The 24127-nt window shown below is 39.7% G+C and overlaps 1 protein-coding gene across 1 annotated transcript; it reads right to left on the bottom strand.

The window, feature by feature from the left end:
- Positions 1–485: 485 nt before the first annotated feature.
- CA2 (carbonic anhydrase 2) lies at positions 486–18235 on the bottom strand. Its single transcript, XM_047842930.1, has 7 exons — positions 18045–18235; positions 16718–16915; positions 7223–7341; positions 6570–6662; positions 5189–5251; positions 2810–2965; positions 486–1237 (listed from the first exon to the last, which is right to left on the bottom strand). The coding sequence occupies exons 1-7, from the start codon at positions 18076–18078 to the stop codon at positions 1121–1123; spliced, it is 780 nt and encodes a 259-aa protein (XP_047698886.1). The 5' UTR covers positions 18079–18235; the 3' UTR covers positions 486–1120.
- Positions 18236–24127: the final 5892 nt, after the last annotated feature.

Here is a 24127-nt window from a genome sequence, read left to right as displayed (position 1 = left end):
TTCTCATATGAGAATGAGATTCATTCATTCTTCATCACTCATGAAGATTACATGAGTGTTCAGAAAGCACTTAAAACAGCACTTGGCAAATAGTAAAAGACCTTCCAAGTTTTTTCTTTTATGAAAACTCCTACAGTTATGAGTAGCTTATTATTAATGAATTAATATAAGTTATAAAAGTACACATTTGCTCTGCACACCTGGGTAGCTCAGTTAAGTGTCCAGCTCTTGGTTTCGGCTTAGGTCATGATCTCACGGTTTGTGGGTTCGAGCCCTACGTTGGGCTCTGGGTTAACAGCATAGATTCTTTTGCCCCTCCCCTTGCTCATGCGCGCTGTCTCTCTCTCTCTCAAAAAATAAATAAACCTAAAAGTACACATTTGCTTTTCCATTATTACATATTGCCCAGCAGGAAATAAAATAGCTCCAAATTAAAGTCCAGATTTTATTAGAGAATATATCTAAAATACAATATTTATTAAGTTATGATATATTATTTGAATGGAAATATACTCTGTATCACAACTATAATTATACCAATTTTACAGATAATACTTCATTTATATCTCTGTAATTCAAAAGTCACTAAATTACAACATAATTCATATTTAACATTGCTACAAATATATAAGAATTTAAAATTTGCTCATTAATATAACATCTTGGAATCATGAACATTTATTTTATCTGATTCACATTACACAGAATCATGACTATTTTACCTGATTTACATTACATAGCTCAATTTATCTCATGATAGGGATTTGCACTCATTCTATTTTCCTATGCTTTAAAACTAGCATTTTTGTGAACAATTGTCAATGCTCATCACCCTCTGTTCTATGAACAAAGTCAAGGTATTTTTTCCCCTATTCCTTGAACTATATTCTCCACTACAGAAAGGCTACTACCATAAGCAAAGCACCCGTCACAGCAATTCTGTCAAGGATGACACCTGGTCAGGTTCTTCACATTTTACTAATAAGCACATCAGGTGAGAAATGAAAGGTCTAGAAAACCAGATGCAAAGCAGCCAAGGTCCAATTCAACAAGGTAGATTTGTGCTTAGCTAAAGGGAAACCCAGAGGTCCATTCTTTGGTCCTGGGCTCCGGGATCATCTTATTTGAAGGAAGCAATTTTTCTGTTGTTCAGCGGCTGAGCTGGGCGCCAGTTGTCAACCATCAGTTCTTCTGGTTCGCCCTCCTTATTGAAATTAAGCTTACGGAATTTCAGCATCTAAAAGGCAAAATAAAATATTAAAAAACTAAAAGTCCAAGTTTCACAATATTCATTTATGTGCTTGCGTTATACCCTGAAATGCATTTTCCAATATTAAACTTCACTTTGATTCTCAATAAATGTATAATCACATAAACATACGTGTATACTTTTATTTTACTTTAAATGTTGTATTTATTTTTGAGAGAGTGCAAGTGGGGGAGGGGCACAGAAAGGGGGGCAGAGGATCTGAAGCGAGCTCTGTGCAGAGAGCAGCAAGCCTGATGTGGGCTTGAACTCACGAACCATGAGATCACCACCTGAGCCCAAGTTGGATGCTCAAGTGACTGACCCATTCAGGTGCTCCTATATCCCTATGCTTTTAGATAACAAATCAATTTCTAGAAAATGCACACAAGATTGTTGGTGTCATTTGGAAGGAAATTTTCAGTGAGCTTGTTTTTTCCCTCTTTAAATTTTAAAATCAAACATCAAAAGCCTATAAAACACTTCTGAGATGTAAAATACTAACAGAAATTTTAGATCCCAATTAGAGTTCTGTTTTCTGCCCCAGGGAAGGTGACCTAAAGTGACCCAGGATCTGCAAGCCCCAGGGGATAAGTGAGGGCTGGTATCTTTGCTTAAATGTATAGAAACACATAAATGAATTTTCCCAATCTGGGAAATCCTTGACATTGACTGATCTTTATTCCCTTTTAACCTTTAGCTCCCTGGCCCAACGATGTGAAACAGGCAGGCCTCAACCAGCCTCCTACTTCTTTGAGGTTACCTGTGCAAAGGGGTACTTCCCTTTTCCTAAGCAAGTCTTGATCTAAATGAAGAAGGATTGTTTGGGCAGTAATAAAACAGCCCACAAATCAACAGCCTGTAACCTGATCTCTTTGGTCCAGTAATTATCCCTCAGCTACTGTAACATCAAATTACTCAGGATCCAAGTCCTTGTGGATCCTACTGAGGAATGTCCATTTTCTACATTTCAGCTGTGTGGGAATAGAGACAGACAGTGGGTACTATTGGCGACTTCGAAGCTGCATTAATAACTTGAATTGCATAAACTATATTGTATGGGAGAAGTAAGAGTCTGTGTTAAAGGTTGTTAAAGCAACCTGGAGTGAGTTTTTGATACTTTTTTCTGCAAAGCATGGCTTTTACTTTTGTCAGAATTCAGAAAGGTATTCTGATACAAAAAGAACTGCAGCAAGCTCTTACGTGAGTAATCGGCGGGGAGTTACCACTGATATCTGTGTAACCTTGAGTATGAAATCTCATTGTCCTGGGCCTCAGTTTCCTCGCAGTTTCCATAAAAGCATTTATTAAGTGACAGATACCCTTCTCATTTAATCCCCAGGATCACCCAACTTCACAGAGTAAACACTGCCTAAAGTTATGGCTAATAACAGCAAATATTTCTCAAAAGCTGTTTATCAGCTACACACTGCTATAGACACTAGTTCCACAGCTAGAAGCATCAAGAGCAGGATTAAGCCCGTAAACCCTGGGTCTGTCCAAATCCAAAAGCCAAGCTCCTCTGTCTGGATGAAATGCTCTCCCTCACTTTAGGAAACCGACCTGCTCACTGCTAACGCTGATGGGCTCCTTGAGCAGGATCCAGGTCACACATTCCAGAAGAGGAGGAGTGGTCAAGGAGCCTGGGTAGGTCCAGTAGTCCAAGCTTTCCGGAAGGAGGACACGAGGGTCAAAGTTAGCGAAGTCAGCACTCTTACCCTGGAATTAGGCAAACACACAGGTTATGTGTCGTGATCAGAGTGGGAGGAAGGCAGGAAACAAATACTCCCTTCTGGTTGCCAGAAAACTTTTTTTAATGTGTTTTTTGAGAGAGAGAGACAGACAGAGAGAGAGAGAGAATGAGTAAGGGAGGGGCAGAGAGGGAGACACAGAATCTGAAGCAGGCTCCAGGCTCTGAGCTGTCAGCACACAGCCTGATGCGGGGCTCGAACTCATAAACCATGAGATCAAGACCTGAGTTCAAGTTGGACGCTTAACCAGCTGAGCCACCCAGGCGCCCCTCCGCCCCCCTCTTTTAAGAGAGGTCCCATATTCACCAGAAAACGAAATAAAAAGAAATTAACAGATGACATTTGACTTGGAAATACAGACGAGCAGATATGAGCAAGGGAACCTGACGATACTATTTTCACATGTCCATTCTCATCTTGTCCTCCATAATTATCCCTTATAATTTCCTTCAAGTTATTAACTGATCACATCCAGTATTTAAAGTGAAATTGCTGCCACTAAAATAATGCAAATTTGAGGCTGCTGTCACCAAAATAGAGTATCCTTAACGAGGAGGTAATTGCCTTGCTATCATACCTGATGGCTGGATCAGAACTGAATAACTGCTTTCTTTTCTGGACACTACACTTTTAAAGCAACAGATGCAAACAGCAATGAGTTACAAGCAGAGGGACAAAGTTGTTACAAAGAGAGAAAACTGTCCTAAGAGAATAAAGCGAACAAAAGATAACTAGCCTCAGTAGGCAAAACCCTATTAGAGAAAATAGGTTCAAAAGAAAGAAAGATCCGGGCTCCTGGGCAGCTCAGTTGAGCAACCCGCTCTTGATTTCAGCTCAGGTCATGATCCCAGGATTGTGGGATGGAGCTCAGTGTTGGGCTCTGAGCTGAGTGTGGAGCCTGCTTAAGATTCTTTCTCAAAAAAAAAAAAAAAAAAAAAAGAGGATCAGGTTTTTCATTTTGTGAGGTATAATTAATACATAATATATTAGCTTCAGGTGCACAGCATAATGATTTGATATTTGCATATATTGCAAAATGATCAACACAATAAGTCTAGTTAACATCCATTACTATGCCTGGTTACTAATTTTTTTCTCTTATGATGAGAACTTTGAAGATCTACTCTCTTAGCAACTTTCAAATATGCAATGCAGTAGTAGTAACAACAGTTGCTATGCTGTACATTTTATCTCCAAAACTTATTTATTTTATAACTGGAAGTTTGTACCTTTTGACCCCCTTCAACCACTTCCCCCAACCTCTGATAACGCCCAATCTGTTTTGTGTCTATGCACTCATTGGTTTTTAGTTTGTTTATTTGTTTATTTTTCAGATTCCGCATATAAGTGAGATCATATGATATTTGTCTTTCACTATCTGACTCATTTCACTTAACTTAATGCCCTCAAGGTCCATCCATACTGTCGTAAACAGCAAGATTTCCTTCTTTTTTAGGACTGGAAATATTCCACTGTGTACATATAATCTACATTTCTTTATCCATTCATCCATTGTTGGACACTGGGCTATTTCTGTATCTTGGCTATTATAAATAATGCTGCAGTTAATGTGAAGGTACATATCTTTTCCAATTAGTGTTTTTGAATCAGGTTTATTCTCCATCATTCAAAGGGGTCAGATAGGAGTAACAAGTGAGCATTTCAGAAGATAAACATGACTTCAGTGAAGATGAGCTTTCTGAAGCCAGGCCTGCCACTGGGGATTGTATTTAGCAGATGTTCAATGACCTAAACATGGCTGTGCTGTAGAATTTAAACTTGGGATGGATTAGTCTTCATGCTCAGCATTGTATCTCCTATATCAACCAAGTGACTGAAATGGAGCAAGTACTTAACAAATACCTGCTGTGTGAATGAGTCAATAATTTGACCAGATGATCTTTCAGTTTCCTTTCAGTCATGAGATTCTCTGACTCTTATATATGAATGTTCAAATGATGGGGAAACAAGATTAAATAAAGGCAAGATTAAAATTATACTAGAATTAGAATCAACTTTTGGATAAAGAAAAGTTACATGAATATATAAGCAACATTTTACCTTCATTAACCGTTCATCCAAACACCACATGTCAAACTGAGACTATTCAATTTGATCAAAAGAATTTCCTAAAACCAGTGGGATATAAAACATAGGTACTCTATCGAGGTGGCAGAAAATGCAACTGTACCTTTGTTTTAATGGAGTCCAGTGCATCAAGGACTTTTTGTAGGCCCGGGTTGGCATCACCAATCTATAGGAAAACATAATGTACAAGGCACCATAATCTGGTTGGTATTACATCAGTTTTGATTTGGGCAGCTCTACCATAAAAGGTTTCCAAACGATGAACCAAAGTCTACCACTGGTACATGCCACCCATCCATCTTACTTTGATCACATTGGCACCATGAACTTCCCTACTGTCACTGACTTCTTTCTGCTTCCCCCCCCGCCACCGCCCAGTCCCCTGAATGTACTCTCTCAAATGTCACTAGTGACCTCCAACTGACCTCTAACTGCCAAAGCAAGGAACACTGTTCAACCTTAATCTTGCAGGATTTTATACTATTGACTTCTCTCCTTTTTGAAATTCTCTCCTCCTTTGGCTTTCCCTCTGCCCTCCAGCCTCAGCAATCTCCCTTGACTTCTGTATTCCTTTTTAGTCTTTTAATACCATTTTTCCCACTGCCTTAAACGTCTTACATTCTGCAGTTTCTCAGGACTGCATGATTAGCAGCTTTATCATCTCCCTCTTGGTGCTTTCCTTGGATGATTTCATATTCACTTGTAGCTTCTACCTTGACATATGATGTCAGGCCCCATGAATCTCCAACCCAGACTTTTCTCAACTTGCTTTACGGCTGTCTAGAGGTCAGCTCAAACTGTATGCCCCACTGTTGCCTGAAATTCTCCAATATTGAGTCACTGCCCTTGAGCCCTCCAAAACTTGATCTAAATTTAGCTTTACCTGTCATGAAACACTACTGTCTAGTTAAGGGTGAATTTTAAAATAAAAACCAGGGGCGCCTGGGTGGCTCAGTCGGTTAAGCGGCCCACTTCGGCTCAGGTCATGATCTCGCGGTCCGTGAGTTCCAGCCCCGCGTCGGGCGGGCTCTGTGCTGACGGCTCAGAGCCTGGAGCCCGTTTCAGATTCTGTGTCTCCCTCTCTCTGACCCTCCCCCATTCATGCTCTGTCTCTCTCTGTCTCAAAAATAAATAAACGTTAAAAGACAATTTAAAAAATAAATAAATAAAAATAAATAAAAGCCAGCAGTCATCTGAAGTATACCTCTTTCTCATTTTACATTTCGCATGTATACATCCTTCACATTTACATCTAAATAGCACCTAACTAATACCTCTTGGATTGTTTGTTTTGTTTTTGTTTTGATTTTTGCCCTCCATCTCTAGAGCTACTAGCAGATATGAAGGGGGACATAAGCCTGAAAATATTTTGGCGCCAAAGGCATTCCTTGGGCTCTTTGCAGAATGTCCTGTTTATTATGAATGTTCTGTCTGGTTAACCTTTCACAAAAACAGGGAAAAAAAGAATTGGGCCATCAACTAACCTTTAAAAAAATACCCAAAACAGCCAGTCCATCAGGTTGCTGCACAGCTTTTCCAAAATCCCCATATTTGGTGTTCCAATGAACCAAGTGAAGCTAAAGCAGTCGGAGACAAAACCATAATGAATGATATACATCATTAATCCTCCAAATGTTATCTGGAGACAAAACCACAAGAAATGATATACATCATAAAATCTGCCGATTGTACCCAGTGATCCTTTCTTTACAACTAAAGGTTACTGAAGAAAGGGAAAATGTGGGTAATTTAAAATATAAGCTTTTCTTTCATTTTCATCCTAATTATCCACTATTTGACATAACAGCAAGTGACTTCGTCAACTCTCAGACAAAGAGTTACATATTTTTGAGGAAAGACACAAATGCTATTTTTAGATTTATGTTAAAACAGGATCCTCCAATTTGAATTCATTTAAGTTTTTGCAAACGATGTCCTTGAGTGTAGCAGAGAATGTTTTGCAGCATTAGTTGTAATATCACAAATAAAAGTTATAAGAAGCAGATGTGAAGGTCCTTTGTAAAAAGAAAAAAAGTGGTTCGCTTAGTTTGAGTCGAATTTACAAAACTATGTTTTTGAAATTAATGCTGAAAATCAATTTACATTTTTCCCTGGAAGGCAAAAAAGCATATCTTACCTCTGCAGCATATTTCTTTTTATCCACAGTATGCTCAGATCCTTGTCCATCAGACGAACCCCAGTGAAAGTGAAACTGAATCAATCTGTATGTGCCAGTGAGGGGTCCTCCTTTCAGCACTAAAATGTAAAAAATATGTATATGTATGATATATGTATATTATACATGTGCCTATGTGTATATGAGTATCAGTGTATGAATGTATATACATACACACAACATACACAAAATCACATGTATATACACACGTATATGTACATATGCACATGAAACACACACTACTAAATATTATAATGTAATTCAATCCTGTTGCATAATTCTAAATTTATGCCTGTAGCAACATTTTCACTTGTGAAAATTAAATCCAGACTCAAGTTTAGTCTACAGGGCTGAACAAAATCATCTCAACTGGCTTTTCTCCTCACTTGTGTTGGCTTGAAGGTGGGTACTTTTCCCATCTGTTTTCTGAGCACAGTGATAACTTCTCTTCTGGGTTTGTTTGGACTCACAGGTTCTGGTTCAGAGAGAGGAAGTCTTAAGTGGAATTATTAAGTCCTCTGTGAATGACTGGGGAGGTGCCCTTGTATCTGCTTGTCGATGCAGGTCTGTGGCACACTCCAGAAAACATGGGAAGCTCTCTTCTCCACAGCCCCATGACTGCCCTACCATCTGCTTTGCTAACCCCAGATGCCAGAATTTGTGAAACAATCAGCATTCCATTGATCTTAGTATAAAACCCAATTTTCCTTACCCTGGCTTCCCAAATTCTTCAGAATTTGGACTTTCACTGCTACTAACTAGCTTTATCCCATTAAAATGTTTCATCGAACCTTTCTGATCTTAATTTCCTCATCTGTAAAGTGGATCCATTCAATTGTTTATCACTTCACTAAAAATTTATTGATCACCTAACAGAGCACATAGTACTCTGTTGCCTCCAAAAACTTAAAATTCTAACTTTAATAACTGTCTTATGATTCTATTATTCTGGTATTAATATAACTTTGTTAGAGTAAAGCACGAGACAGAAGAATATGACTGGATGTCATCTCCAGTACAGTCTATCTGTAGATACGGAGTTGTGTATTAGAGAGAATTAAAATAGTAGGAAATCAGTTTCCCCCAGCCTCTCCATAAAACCTTGTTAACTTGTATATATTCATGAAACTTACCAATATATTTAAAAGCTTTTAAAATTAGATTCGTTCTCCAACTTCAAATTTTATTTCTCTAGAACTAGGATTAAAACATCTGTTGCTATAAGTGCATTTTATTAGCTTTGGATTATAATTCTATACAACAATGAGCCCAAACTTACTCTGGCTTTGCAAAACAAAGCAACAAAGTCTGTAGAGTCAAGTTTGCTTAATTTCACCTAAGTATGCATAAATGCTGGCAACAGCCATCCATCTATCCAAAGTAAAAAACAGAGCTGGCTGGAAGATATTTAGGCCCTTCTTAGCTCCTGATACAACCTCTGGTCCCCAGCACTGCCTTACAATAGGCCAAGGGGCGGGGGAGAGGGGAAGAACCAATTATGTAAACGATGTTACATCACAGATCTGCTAAGAAACATCAATTTGGGTACACTCTGATAAAATCACATCTCTTGAAATTTAATGAATTATTGTTAAAGTTTTTTTTTATCTGATAATTCTGTAAAGAAATAATTAGCCTTATCCGCACCCCCCACAAGACTTTTTCAAAATAAAAAATTCCATTTTTCATAATAATATATTCTTAAAACAAAATATTTGTTCATGAAATAAGCTGGTACTGAAATAATTCCTTCATAATAACTTTTTAAAGCTACCAACTGGCTGATCATAAAAAGCAAATGCCCTCTGTAACATCACTAGTTCTACCGAGTAGCAAAATAAATTAAATAAAACCATATTAAGCATCAAGATAACTTATCTTCCTAAATGTATCTCTTTCCCCTTGTGAACAATATCAGAATCTTCAATTTTAAAAATAATAAAACTTATTGCTGTTTCATATTCTTATTCACTCCCTTGCAGATCTTAACATTCCATCTTAATTTACTTATTTCAGAGAAGATTTAGAATTAGTCAAGAATGTATATGAGCTTTTATTAAACAAGCTTTGCTAATACTACAGAAAGAAAGAAATGAAGAAAGAAATGAAGAAAGAAAGAAAGAAAGGAAGGAAGAAAGAAAGAAAAGAACAAAAGAAGGAAAGAAAGAAAGAAAGAAAGAAAGAAAGAGAAAAAGATTCTTGGTTCAATGATTAAACATACTCAGTGCTAACCTGTTATTACCAGACACCTGTTTTAGCTCCTGTTAAAATAAAACTATGTTGCCATGTAGATTAGAAGCCCTTGTACCTAGGAGAGGTTATTAAATTCTTAAAATTTAGTTGCTACAAAAAGAAACATTTCTGGTCTACTTCGGGAGTTGGTTATTTCAACAAATCCTTAGCGCAGAATTTAGTTAATGAAGTCGTCCCCAAAACATGGTTACAGTAATAAATTGCCACAAACTCTAATAAAGGCAGCATATATCTTATGTGCAACATAAAAAAGACATTTGGTTGAAAAATAGGGAGCTTGCACTTTTTCCAGATCTACTTATTTATATACTTATTTTGATTGCTACATACCATTTTCTGAACGATCCAAGTTTAAAACGAAGTCTGTCTGTCTGATGCAAAAATAATTTTTAAAAGTAGCAGAAACTGCTGACTGCGTATATTTTTCCTCTTTAAAATCCAGCTATGTTAGTGAGGGCTCTGAAGAGTCCATGATTTATTGTATCACGGAAATGTATTCCACAAGGGACAGAGAGACATAAATTTTCTACCACAATATCTTTTCAAAATTCCCAAAACTTAATTTAAATCCAAATCTCAACACCAAGGGCTCTAGCCAATTTTAATTTTCATGATCAGCCATCAGTTATACATACTACATATATAAAACACAAAATAAGTACTAAATACATTCTAATCTGTCTTCCTTATACATATTACTTAGAGAAATTACGTAAACTATGTTATTTGTGAAAATTAAGACATCCAGTCCAATAATATACAAGACTATACAAATTAAAAACTGAAAATTTAACATTTTTAATTTTTTTCTTCCTACTCCCTTTATTATTACTTAACATAAAATGTATCCAAATAACAAAGTAAACATCTTAACGAATATCAATAATCTCTCTTAAATCAAAAATACAAATAAACCATTTCTAATAATCTTTAAAATGCAAATTTAAGGGATCTCTTACTAATGAAGTACATGACTAAGTCTACTAAAAATGCAGCATTTCCAGGAGATAAACAATCTTCATTAAATTACGCATTACTATTTTGCTTTTGAAGCAGTAGTCAATAATCCTGGAGTTTACAACTAAAATGAAGAAAATGAATGAAGAAAAAGTCCCCACACTTTATTTCTTTTAAAATAGTGAGATGTTTAGCTGTCACTTACACTAAAGTAAACAACAACTAAAAATCAAGGGAACAGAAGTTTTTAGTTTCTGGTACATGGAAATTATATGAGAGTAAAAACAATACCTAGGATCTGTGGTTTAACTAAAATGGATGGAGGGAGGTATTAAGGGGAGGGGGGTGGATTTTTAGGAGCATCAAGTTAAGAATGTATTGATTTCAAAGACAAAGAAAGTAGACAAGATGATAGCCCCAAAGAATAGAAAACATGAGCCAGTAAACATGGAACAGCATTTTATTTCTCTTTAAGACCTCTTAAATGCTGTAAAACAAATAGAAAATATTCAAGGCACCTTCCATATCTCTGGTCCTCAGATTTCTATGTGAATCGGGATCATCTGTTAAAATGCAGATGCCCAAGCCAGATGCTGACTTTAATGACCGATATTTTCAGAAGGAACAGTGAGATGATTCTGGTACAGATCAAAGTCTAAGAATAGATGCTCCACAGTTTTTGTCAGGCAACAGGGAAAAGGCTCTGGATTTTAAAAGGGTAAAGCACCACTTCAGTTTTCCCTTCTACTGTATGAACTATGGAAAATGGAAGTTGTACTAGAACATATAATACAGCAATGGCGGGGGGGGGGGGGGGTTGTACCTGGGTGGCTCAGTCAGTTAAGCATCTGACTCTTGATTTCGGCTCAGGTTCAAGTCCTGAGTAGAGCGCTGCACTGACAGCGTGGAGCCTGCTTCGGTTTCTCTCTCTTTCTCTCTCTGCCCCTCCCCTGTTCATTCTCTCTCTCTCTCTCAAAATAAATCAACTTAAAAAATATATATAGCAATAGGGTATTTTTTGAAAATTTGATGTTAGGTATGTGTGTGTGTTCATTTAATAAATGCTTTTTGAAGACCCCACTAAATATAATCCACTAAGAAATACCTGTTGGCAATAAAAAGATGAACCAAACAACTGGAAAAAAAAAATCAAAAGGACAGGATTTTTTAGTTTTGTGTATATGGAAATTATAGGAGAGTAAAAAAAAAAAACAAAACAAAGGAAACTCTTTTGACATGAATATAATTAAATATAGTATTTAGGGGTGCCTGGGTGGCTCAGTCGGTTAAGCGTCCGACTTCGGCTCAGGTCACGATCTCGCGGTCCGTGAGTTCCAGCCCCGTGTCGGGCTCTGTGCTGACCGCTCAGAGCCTGGAGCCTGTTTCAGATTCTGTATCTCCCTCTCTCTCTGACCCTCCCCCGTTCATGCTCTGACTCTCTCTGTCTCAAAAATAAATAAACGTTAAAAAAAAAAATACAGTATTTAGAATGTTTTGGTCAGTTTTATAAATACTTAGGTTTCTCTTACACCATTAACAGTATGCACAACGAACCCTTTCACTTGTTGCTGCTCTGATTCCTTTTAATTTAAAATTATTCACGGAAGGACAATATTAAAGCTTCAAAAGCAAGTCCTTGAAAATCAAGCAAGACTCATGTATGGAGTTCTATTGTCATAGAGACAGTGGTCTGCCTGAAATGAGCACAGATAAATTGTTCATTTCCTTCCTTTTTTCTTGAAATAATATAGACAGATAAAAATATATCAATTTCTAAAGAAGAGAAATTATATGACAGTTGTATATGGATTGGCTCAATAATTTCAGGCATTGGTTTTTCAATATTTGCATCTAACATTGCAAGAAAGCAGGAGAGTTTTAAACTCATTAATAAAAGTTAATGAGTTAGCAGAAGTTAATAATTTGACTAGTATTCTTTTCTCCCAGATAAAGCTAGTAATAAAAGAATGCAAGCAGGGAGAGTTATTTTTTAATAAGTTTTTTAAAAGACCAACAGGATTAGCAATTTTTCATTAATTTAAGGTGGTTTATTGTTAAAGGAATTTAGAAGATTGATGAGAACTTTTAGTTAAAGCTATTAACTCCACATTTTTATTTTATTAACTCCACACCTAAAAAGAATTCTCTCAGGGCAGCTGGGTGGCTCAGTCGGTTGAGCAACTGACTTCGGCTCAGGTCATGATCTCACAGCTCGTGAGTTCGAGCCCCATGTCGGGCTCTGTGCTGACGGCTCAGAGCCTGCTTCGGATTCGGTGTCTCCCTCTCTCTGCCCCTAACCCACTCGCATTCTGTCTCTGTCTCTCTCAAAAATAAATAAACATTAAAAAGAATTCTTTCAAGCTTAAACATACTAAACATACTAAACATAAACATAATAAACTCAACCAGCTCAGTTAGTGATACTCTAGTATCAGATAAGATAATATTCAGGATATTTGAAAACTTAAATCTATGAGAAGTTCTAGAAGGCTGAAATCTCACTGAGGTAGAAAAAAATAAATAAACAAATCAGTAAAAGGAACTGAAGCATATAGATGTAGAAAACAAGAGGTAAAAGATATCTAAAAATGTTAATACCATGAAAATAACTCTTAACAAAAAGAGATGTTAAGTTGTTGATTCAAAATATTGAATGACCAAAAAATAAAATAAAATATTGAGTGACCAAAATGAATGAATTTTTTTTAGACTTCAGTGTATAGAAAAGCATATCAATTTTTTAAAACATGGTACATATACACTAAATATTAATTGTGGTTATCATTCAAAGATTCTTACTCAACTTTTATTTTTAAGTGATGGTCATTTAGACTCATCCCAACAAATTAGAAGGGACTAGCAAGTTAAACTCCTTAGCATTCTGTTTTCTCATAATTATTTTAAGTGAATTTGACTAGAGTATCTCCATCATTCGTTCTAACTTGAGAGTCTAGGATTCTTTTTTTAAAAAATCTAAAGGGTGCTTCTCTGCATGGTATGATTGTTTGATTTATTCTGTTTTTCCTTAATGCCAACATTTTAATATATTCTACATCCTGGAAAAAAATTTGCTTCCTGGTTTAACCCAAACAACTGACAGTGTTGAAGAGGTATGGGCAAAGTTACAAAGGGATCATTCATACATAAAGGAGAGCAAGCCTTTCTAACATTAACTCTTCCTTGTTTTTATGGCACCTCCTTGCCCGTCAGAGCACATACTGTTCTCTCTCAAATCCCCTGGTCTTTCCTACTTCTCTTTGCCTGGAGTCTCCTCCAAGTTCAAGCCTCAGCATAAGTTTTATTTACCCTGGAAAGTATTTCCTGACTTACACAGAACGACTCCTAAGTCTCTTTCACATTTCCATAGTTCCTTGGATTATATGTCCTTGTTGCACTTACCAAAATCGCTGTCAGCTGTCACTGCTGTTTCTGTGTCTTTATACTTCAGGTATCCCCAGCGTGAAATCTAGGGATACAGGAAGGAGACTAGACCTCTACCTGCCTTCATGCATTTAACTGGTGTTAGGAATGGGTTTTTGTTGTTGTTTTGTTTTGTTTGTTTTGTTTTGTTTTCATAAGAACTAAGTGAATAATGCATGTGTCTCTAAAGGCATGGGTTTAAGACCCTATCAAAACCACTGTTCTCACAATCTAAACATGGCTTTAATAATATATGTGTTACTCACCAGGAGAAGCAGTTTTAAACAGCTCTCTAATCAGTTACTGCTTATTTAGAAATCCATCAGAACTTGTCATTTCCGTGCTAAAACATGTAACTATATAATAATATCACATATAAAATCAGTACATACTTTAATATGATAAATGGAATGTTGAGGAAAATATAAAAATAAAAATTTTAAATCCCATCAGGTGGTGGCAGGTAATCTTCCAGTTCATTAAAAACTTTCTTCAGTAATCTTACCACAGGTGATCGCTACAGCAATTGCCTAATAAAAGCAGTCGACCGGTGTGTCGACATGAAAACAGCAATGGTCACTTGTTGGAGAATCGTAACGTGCCAAGTGCTGGGCTAAGGTGCTTTCTATCTACCGTCCCATTTAATCTTTCCTTTGTGGTAGATACTACTGCTTCTCCAATTTTGCAGTTAAGAAAACTAAAAATTAGAGACACTAAGTTGCTATTGTTCCCAGCGCCACTGAGCTAGTTAGTGGAAGAGCTGGAACTTGAATCCACGGCTACCTGACCCATTTGTATGTTCACAGTTGCTAGACTCAATGTCGAAATCCACTTTCCAGTAATAATATATTACTGAAATAATTATTTCATGATCAAATTTGTAAGGAATTATCTCATCCGGTTCTATTTGCTAGACATTTGTTTCCCCGTCACTCCAAATAAGCACCCAATTTCTATGTGGCATCCAATGAGGTATATGACTGGTGGCCAGTAGGGTCACTGAAAACTGACTTCACTGGCAACATTGAAACATATAGTCCCTGTGTCTCTTTTTTTAACAGTTGATAGCTAAAGACTGAACTAGCTCGGGGGCGCCTGTAGGTGGCTCTGTGGGTTGAGCTTCTGACTTCAGCTCAGGTCAATGACCTCACAGTTCATGAGTTTGAGCCCGGCGTCGGGCTCTGCGCTGACAGCTCAGAGCCTGGAGCCTGCTTCGGATTCTGCGTCTCCCACTCTCTCTCTGCCCCTCCCCTGCTCACACTCTGTCTCTCTCTCAAAAATAAATAAAGATTAAAATAAATTTTTTAAAGTAAAATAGCTCAAGTTTTTTTTTTTAAATAAATAAACATGGAGTTTTGTAGCATCCTTTGTATATGTACAATAACACCAAGACTATGGCCTAGTCATATTATAATCAAAATATGCAGTATCCTTTACAGGAAGGAAAGAAATTTCCCTTATTTTTAGCTTAATCACTTGAGCATTATTTCTTTGAAGTGGAAGGCTTACTTGGGAAGGTAGAATCATTGAAGTGTCTTCAATGAACATCCTCTACTAAATCTAATAATCAAAGTCTAATTAGCCATTATATTATGCCAGAATATGTGTTTGCATGTGTGTGTGTATGTGTGTGTGTGTGTGTGTGTGTGTGTGTGTGTACTGGGGGGAGGTGCACAAAAGGAACAGGTAAGTTGAAAACATTTCTCAGATGATCTCCACATTATCCTCCATCAAATTGTCTTCCAGAGTCACTATTTCAGAAATCCAAGCATCAAAAAATAATTTAAAGAAGGTAGGAGCGAATTTTTTTTTTCCAAACTGGACTGAATAATTTGCTAGCTACTGAAAAAAAAATGGTCAACTGGACTATAATGGCTATAATTACACACACTATATTAGTACTCTCGGTCATTACTGCAAAAATTTGACAGCGTTACGGGATGTCTTCTTGGTTTTCCTGTTTTCTCTTTTTGCCCCTGCGCTCTCCCTGCTCCCACACCACCATCGCACATCATGTGTCTGCAGCACCATTCATTCAACGACCTTCAGAGGAAAGCACTCACGAAAATAGGGCACTGGCAATTAAATCAACCAATGGGCAAAGAAAGCTGCTACAATGTCTGAATGGGATTGTTCTCCCATTTCTAAATAAGAAAAAAGAAGCATTCAAAGTGCATCCTGTAAACAGCTCTACTACAGATAAATTATGGTCATTGGTTTTGTCAGCAATGGGCCAGGTCCGCCCACCAAGTCTAAAACCTCTTCATTTGTGGAATGAATTTCTGGGTGGATACCAAGATACACTGCCACCTTTATCACATTTGCATTCATAAATACAATGCTTCCAAATTTCAGTATTTTATTTTTTTAATTTTTTTTCATTTCAGTATTTTAAATAGCGAGGCTTTCTCCACTCTTCTCACTGCTACCTTCAAGACAGCACTAAGATGTACTTTTTTATTGAATAGGCATCAATTCTGGAAAAAAATATTTTAGAAAAAATCTCCAAAGTTCAGTTTTTGCAAATCGCATTGTTGCTGATCTTTACTGCCAGGGGGCCTTGCCTTTTGTGACTTTTCACAAGCAGATAACAGTTATACAATGCCCTACATAGAAACCAGGAATTTTATAGGGGAGCCACAGCCCCAGGCCACTTCAAAGTAATTAGCCTACTTCTCAGAGCCTGGGACCTAATGAAGATTAGCAGAGTGGCATCTTACAGTATGGAGACAAACAGGAGTATTAAGCCACTGCTCCTGATTCCTCCCATTAAGCTGGGAAAATAGCTACTGGGTAAGAGACACAAGTTATTTTTTAAACACTGACCTGCTTTGTCCTGGGAGTCATCAAATTCCACGTTGAAAGAGTGACCGTTGTTGATGATCCTCCGAGAAACCGCTTGCTCGTAGGAAGGAAACAAAGACTTCAGGCCAGGATCGTGAATGGCTGCTTTGGTGTCGATGTCAATAGGAGACTGGCGCTCTCCGTTGGCAATGGGGAAGTCCTTATGCCAGTGCTCCGGTCCTAGCATTGAGGAGAGATGTGTGAATCCCCCAGTGTGGGGAAGGGCACAATCAGATCCCTAGAAAAGGGCAAAGATTCTGGAACCAATCTGCTCCGTTCCAATTTTGGTGGCACCATTCGGCTGAATAACTTATTTTGTGCCTCAGTCTCCTCATCTGTATTATCGGGTAATGACATCTACGTCCTAGAGTTTGTGAGAATTGGAATCAATACATGGAAAGGTCATAGAACAAAGAGTGAGGGCCATATAAATATTAGCTATTTTTATGCTCATTTTATTGAATTCGGCAACTGAAATTGGGCAAACACTATCATCGGGGCTCATGGTTAGCATTTAGGATATTCAAGCTCATTTAAGACATTCGGGCAGGTCGGGATTCCTCCCTAGTGTCCTCCTACTGAACGTAAAGGCAGGGTCATTGCTCAGGCCTGGCACCTCTCTTTTAATGGTCAGGATTCCCCCTACCTGGGAAGTCCTATCCCACCTCTAGATGCGAAAGGTGCGCCAGACACATCTTTCTCTTGCATCTGCTGGCTCTGGAGAGCCCAGGTCAGTGGCCATGATAAAACCGAGTTCCTGGTGACCCTCTAACCTTAGGAGAGGAGACATGATGAGAGAACCCAGAAATCACCGCAATGGATTCAAACCAGCCCACGAAAATGCCCCGGGACAGTTCGTGTTGAGCGCCTTAGCCACAGGTGCTAAGAGTGAAGTGTGTGCAGGGAAGGGGGTCCCCTAATTTTTCTGCAATCAACAATTAACATTTCCCTCCCCCTTAAAAAACCTTCCTCGCTACCTCCTAGGGCCGGTTAGGATAGCCTCCGGTTCGGGACCCGGGGGCAACTGAACTCGAGTCCCGAGGCTGAGGCTGTGCTCCCCCTCCCTCGGGCCCTGCGCGCCACCGCCGTACGCGGGGATTCCTCGACAGTGGCCTCGGGGCTGGGGCAACCGGGCATCCCAGCGCCGGGAAGCAGAGGGCGGGGCGGGCACGGGGGGCACATCGTGCCTCGGGTGTTCCCACTGGCCGCGGTAAACAGCAGGTGCGGGCGCTGCGGGGCTGGGGCCAAGCTCCGGGCCAAGATCGGGGCCCCAGGCGCCGCCGCCGCGCCGCCCTCCGCCGGCACTCACCGTTGTGCTTGCCGTATCCCCAGTGATGGGCCATGGTCGCGCCGCTGGTCTGGGCAGGGCAGGAGTTGGCGCGGGTCTAGCAGTGGCTGCTCGGGCGCCTGCACGGTGTGTCCGCGGGTCGCGCCGTCACCGGCTTTTATAGGCTCCCGCCAACTTCGTGTTCGGGGGCGGCCCGGGGGAGGGAGCCCCGGGTGGACCTGGACGAGGGGAGGAGGAGGTGACGGGTGGAGGTGATCTCCCCGTGCTCGGGGCGGACCAGGCGGGCGAGGCACCAGGGGCGGGGAGAACGCCCTCTCGGCGGGCTCTGCTGGCTCAGGACCTCCTCTCTTGCCTCCCGGCTCCCCTCGGCCCGCGGCCCGGGCCCCGGGTCCCTGGGCTGGCAACAAGGCTCCGAGCTCTCCGCGCGCGTGGCGGCGGCGGCGGCGGCGGCTCCCAGGCTCCCGGGTGGGACTACGCGCACCCCACCCCCCCTCCTGGGCGCGAAGTCTGGCGACCCCGCGGACTGCTCCGGACACGGGCCCCTGGTGCCTTTCATCCCCAGTCCCCATTGTGATCGTAGCCCTGGCCTCCGAGTGCTCCCGCCCCGCCCCATCGGCTGCACCCGCGCCGGGGACTTCAGCCCCGAGGGCTTACTGCCCGGTGTTCCCGGCTCTAGACTAGCAGGCCAGGTTAGGAGCTATGACCTTGGGGCAAATAGGGATACGATCCTTGAGGCGCTGGGAGCCAGCAGCTTCGGGTGCTGAGAGCCACGCGCCCCCTACTGGACGACTGTGGAATAAAGTAAGAAAGATGAGCGAGAGTCTCTTGTGCCCTTAGTCCACACTGAGGAGAGCCCAGGAGATTGCATTTCCCTGCAACCGGTCAGGGTATCGTATGAAGTGCTCATCTCCTACCTTCCTCCTCCTCTTTAAAAAATTAACTTTGGAGGAGAGACTTCCTAGCTGAGTACACATTAGTTTAAAACATTTTCCCCAAAAACTTCTAAAACAAATCACTTTTCTAAGAGAAATTAGGTAAAACAAAGTATTCCTTGCAAAGAGGCAATTTCCCTGGTTGAAAAAGGAAACTTGGCATCTGGGATACCTAAGAAATAATTTAAAAAAAAACTGAGAGGACATTTTTGAGGCAAGGCAGCATTATGACTTGGTGGGCCCCCTTCTTCATAAACATACATACACACATACATAGTTATGGCTGTATTGATATGAAGAGTAATATCTTAACATTATGTATTTCAACATTTTCTTCCACCTAAGTGTTCCTTTTTATTTCTCCTACTTGAAAAGAAAACATTTTTGTGGACATCTAAAAGTGTTGTGCGCTTGAAGCACTTGTCCTTACTGTACTTAAAGATAAGGAACTGTTTTTAGGCGGGGACAAAATTAATTTCCTTCAGGAGACTTGGCCACAGAGACGGGAGGAGGATTTTCTGTCTTGTGGGTCTCTGTGATCTTTGGAAGATCATATTAAAGTTAAAACTGAAGATGGGGCGCCTGGGTGGCTCGGTCAGTTAAGTGTCCGACTTCAGCTCAGGTCACGATCTCGCAGTGTGTGGGTTCAGGCCCCACGTCGGGTCTGTGCTGACAGCTCAGAGCCCGGAGCCTGCTTGGAATTCTGTGTCTCCCTCTCTCTCTGCCCCTCCCCTGCTCATACTCTGTCTCTGTTTCTCAAAAATAAATAAATGTTAAAAACTGAAGAAGCAGGAAGAGTTTTACACAATTTTATCAGCCCTGGCATCATATTACTTTTACAGATAAAGGAATAAATTATAATATCAGTATAAATTTTTGTAGTGTTGATCTCAAAATCTTTGTTTACTATAGGGGTGCCTGGGTGGCTCAGTCCGTTAAGCATCAGAATCTTGATTTCAGCTCATGTCATGATCTCACAGTTGCTAAGATTGAGCCCTGCCTTGGGCTGTGCACTGATAGCAAGGAGCCTGCTTGGGATTCTCCCTCTCCCTCTCTCTCTGAGTCTCTTTCTCTCAAGATAAATAAATGAACTTTTAAAAAGTCTTATTTACTATATATTTCACTTAATTCCACACAACCCAATATGATTCATGTTTATGTTTATTTGTTCTTGTCCTAAGAAACTAGAAAAGTGTGTACCTCTGGTTTTGGGGAGGGAGGGGTCTTTTGGTTGCTGTCACGGAGAATTCTTGGGCAAAAGAGAATGAGTCCCCTGAGGTTGAGAACTGTATCACATTATTCACCTCTGTATCCTACGTAGCTACCACGTTTTTGTAACCTGAGCCCTAGGACACTACCAACTACCCAAGAATTCTCTCTGAAATTATGTGGTCACTAATTCAAATGGAGGTAACCTCAGTTTCTCTTTATAGAAATCAATCACCTAACACGTAACGTTGTGCTGAAGTTAGACTTGCTTTTGAGTCTGGGCTAATTCACCAGCCCTCTACCCTTAGACAAATTGCTTCCTCTTGCAAAAGTTCCATTTTTTCATCTGTAAAGCTAGGATATTAATAATGCCTACCTCACAGAGTTGTGGGGAGATCGTTCATATAAAGGATTTAGCATAGTGCCAAAAATTAGAGCTTAATAAATGTTAGTTATCATTATTACTATCACATGTTTTTGAGCTCCTATTACATGCTTAATGTTTTTAGGTACTATTTAGGCTGTAAAAGCTTTGGTCATCTATCCATTCATTCATTCATCAAATTTATCCAGTACTATTATGTGCCAAGAATCAGTAGAGGGGTACAGCCCCAGATCAACAGGATCCCTGACCTCCTGGAGCTTACATGGGGATGGATAGGGATAGTATACAATAAACAAATTTTTAAAAAAGTGAATTTCCAACAGTGGTAATGACTATGAAGAAAATAAAACAGGAATGAGGTAGAAAATTATGAGGGAAGGGTTGTTACTGTAGATGCAGTCAGTGCTCATGGAAAACCTGTTGAAAGAAGTGCCATTTCAGGAACCATTAAGGAAAGACCTAGGGAAATGTATTTCAGGAAGAGCCAACAGTAAGTGTAAAGACCCTGCTGAGGACATTTCTAGAACAGAAAACTTGTGCTTAGAGCACTGTGAATGAGGAACAGACAAGTAGGTGAAGTTAGAGGCGGGCAGGGGCTGCAGCCTGCAAAACCTTGAAGACCATGTTCCAGGGAAGGACTTTATACTCATTGCATGGGGAAGTCACTAGGAAGTTGTAAGAAAGGGAATGATAAAAACTGCAGCAATATCATATTTCAGAAGGAAAAGGAGTTCAGAGCTTATGTGGTCCAATTCTTTATAGATAAGGAAATCGGCATTAGTTCCCAGAATGCTGCTTGCTGTCCCCCCACCTTCCTTGCCTTCGACCCTCTGACAATGACCTTTCACAAAAAGATCCACACTTACTAAAGTAAGCCACTTCACTTTAATCCAGGCTCTGGCTTTCCTCTTGGCCTCTGAGTTTCTTGACATTCTTCTGCGGTGGGATGGGAGGAAGTGTCACACAGTAGCCCAGGGCCCAGTTTTGTGAGTTGGGATTTGGCTTCCAGGACTTACCCTCTCTGTAATCTTGGATGATTTATGTCACCTCCCCAAGCCTCAGTTTCCACATCTGAAATGTAAAAAGAGTACCCTGGGCTGTTGAAATGGTAAATGGACTAACTCGTGCGATTTAGTCATGCAAATTAGCATGATGCCTGGTTAGCCATTAGCTGCTGCATTAGGATTCTTGTTCTTGCAGCAGAGACATAGAATTGTGCTATGGGAATCGGCTTTGTAAGAAGACAGACCTGAGTTCAGATTCGGGCTGCAACACTCACTTCTTGTATCACTGTTAGCAAGCTAAGTAATTCCTCTGAGTTTCACTTACTTTTTTGTAAATTTGTGGGGGAATTCTAGCTCTGGAGCTTTATGACGAGAACTGATGTCTGGAAGGTACTACTTATGGCTCTGGCACTTTTAAAAAATTGAATAAGTAATATAATTATCATGATAGTACTTCCCTTTGTAAAGTAATAGATTGGCTTTTCTGTTTCTCTAGCTTACATGAAGAAAAAAATCACATTCATTTAGTGAACATTTTTGGAGTTCCTACTCATAAAAATAACACCGAAAACTGATTACACTTCAAGCATGGTTCTAAATGTCTCACATAGTCCTACTTTACAGCAAGGACACTGAGGCATAGATGTAAGTCATTTTGCCCCAGGTATCCACCAGGAAGTGATGGATCCAGGTGTGAAACCAAGAAGTCTTACTGCAGAGTCTGAGCTCTTAGACATCTGCTACGAGGCCTCACTGAGGACCTGCTAAGCTCCTTTTCCGAGTGTATAAAAGGCTCCTTCCTCGAGGTGTTGTAGTAAAAACGCATTAAGATAATGTCTGCAATACTGCTCTGTAAAGCAAAGTTACATCAACATACTGGTCATTTCTAGGGTTTTCTACCAAACCCCCTCTCACCAATAAAGTCACAGGAAATGGCACTAACTCTACATCTAATAAACAGATACGTTCACTTCCCTAAGTAAATTGCTTCTCAGATTTAAAACGTTAGCTCCTTAATGTGTCTTTGATAAATAGTAGCATTTGAACTTTTCTCTAAGTAATTAAAATTTTTAAGAGTAGTTGGGGATTTCAAACATTGCTACCAAGCTTCCATTTCAACCAGAAATAGAAGGGAAATATTAAGTGGGACAATTACACTAAAAAACACAAATTAAACATTTTAAATATTTTATGTTCTGTGATAACTACCACATGCAGCACCAAGAAATATTCAATTTAATAAGAATAAAAGTCTATCTCATCGCAAAGCATTAGTTCTCAGCTGAGGGCAATTTTGCCCCACAGAGGATACAGACAATGTCTGGAAACATTTGATTGTCATAACAAGGGGGTATGTGCTCCTGACATCCAGGAATCCTGCTAAACATCTCACAATGCACAATACAGCCCCTTATAACAAAGAATTATTCAATGTAAAATGTTAATAGTACCAAGATCATGAAACTCTGCCTTAAGAGTACCTTTACGGTTATGCTTTTGTGGAAGGTCTGAAAAAGGGTTATACGTGTGTTTAGCAACACGTGAGCCCTAGCAGTGCTTTGCCCATAATGTGCCCTCACTGATTTTGTGTCGGTTAGACTATTGCACCTTAAGAGTATTGTTTATTCTCTTAGCTTCAGCATATTTCCAATGATGGCTTTCCTACCAAAATCATGATAGCTTGATTTTGTTCATAGTAGCTTTGTCACATGGTTGAACTTCTCTTTTGCTTATAAATCACCATCTTGTATGGGAAAAATTTTACTTCCTTTTAGAAACAAGAACAACTGAACATTTTCCATGCAAGGGGAATTGTAGGCATCACAAGCAAGTTTTTCCTCCTGATCAAGGGCAAGAGTCGGGATTCCCCAGTGTCATAATTGGAGGCAAAGCATACTTCCCCTCCCCAAATTATCCTACCTCCACCTTCAGCTAATCCCCACTTGGTGAAACAGTGGATGAAACACAGACCCAGGTCAGTGTGGAACCATAGAACAGAACAAAGTTGACCAGCTGTGCAGAGACAGTATAGCCCGATCTTGTTAGCAGAAGGTTTCAAACCAGCTATCTATATACTGCAATGCATACACCCTGGGGTGCACATGATAGGCGACTCCATGGCAGGAAGACAATGTGGGCACTAATATCTGCAGTTATTTTTTCACCTTCTAAAAATGTCTACTTTGTTATATTTTATAATATGTATAATAGCACAATATGTGTATATAATTCACTTAAAAAAAAATCCTATGTTGGTGGTTCATGCTCTAAAACTGTACCCTAGTGACCTGAATCACTCAAAAGGAGTGTGAAGTCCATTGTTGGCCTAAAGGCCCAGGTGACCCATAGCCTCGTTTTGTGGGTGGACTGTACTCTTGGCTCTGTTATCTGTTCCTTCTTTCGAATGGCACGGATATCATTATTGAACATGTATTTCGTGCCCAGGGTACTGGGTACCGTGGTCATGCCTGATAAGCCCTTCCCTTCCGTGGTCACAGCCATGTTTAGTACAATTTATTTTCAATAATGTTTAGACATTGCCTTTTTCTTTTTTAAAAAATTTTTAATGTTTAT

The sequence above is a fragment of the Prionailurus viverrinus genome, chromosome F2 (genome assembly GCF_022837055.1).
Source record: "Prionailurus viverrinus isolate Anna chromosome F2, UM_Priviv_1.0, whole genome shotgun sequence".
Taxonomy (NCBI): Eukaryota; Metazoa; Chordata; class Mammalia; order Carnivora; family Felidae; genus Prionailurus; species Prionailurus viverrinus.
Note: the sequence above shows the minus strand (reverse complement) of the source record. Positions and strands in the feature narration are given on the sequence as shown.

Bases quoted from the DNA above. Each gene is read 5' to 3' on its own strand.
- CA2 (XM_047842930.1), bottom strand. From the start codon at position 18,078: ATGGCCCATCACTGGGGATACGGCAAGCACAACG. The intron at 16,916-18,044 runs GTGAGTGCCGGC...CCTCAATGCTAG, and splicing joins GGGATACGGCAAGCACAACG to GACCGGAGCACTGGCATAAG. The intron at 1,238-2,809 runs GTCGGTTTCCTA...TTTGCCTTTTAG, and splicing joins TCAGCGTTAGCAGTGAGCAG to ATGCTGAAATTCCGTAAGCT.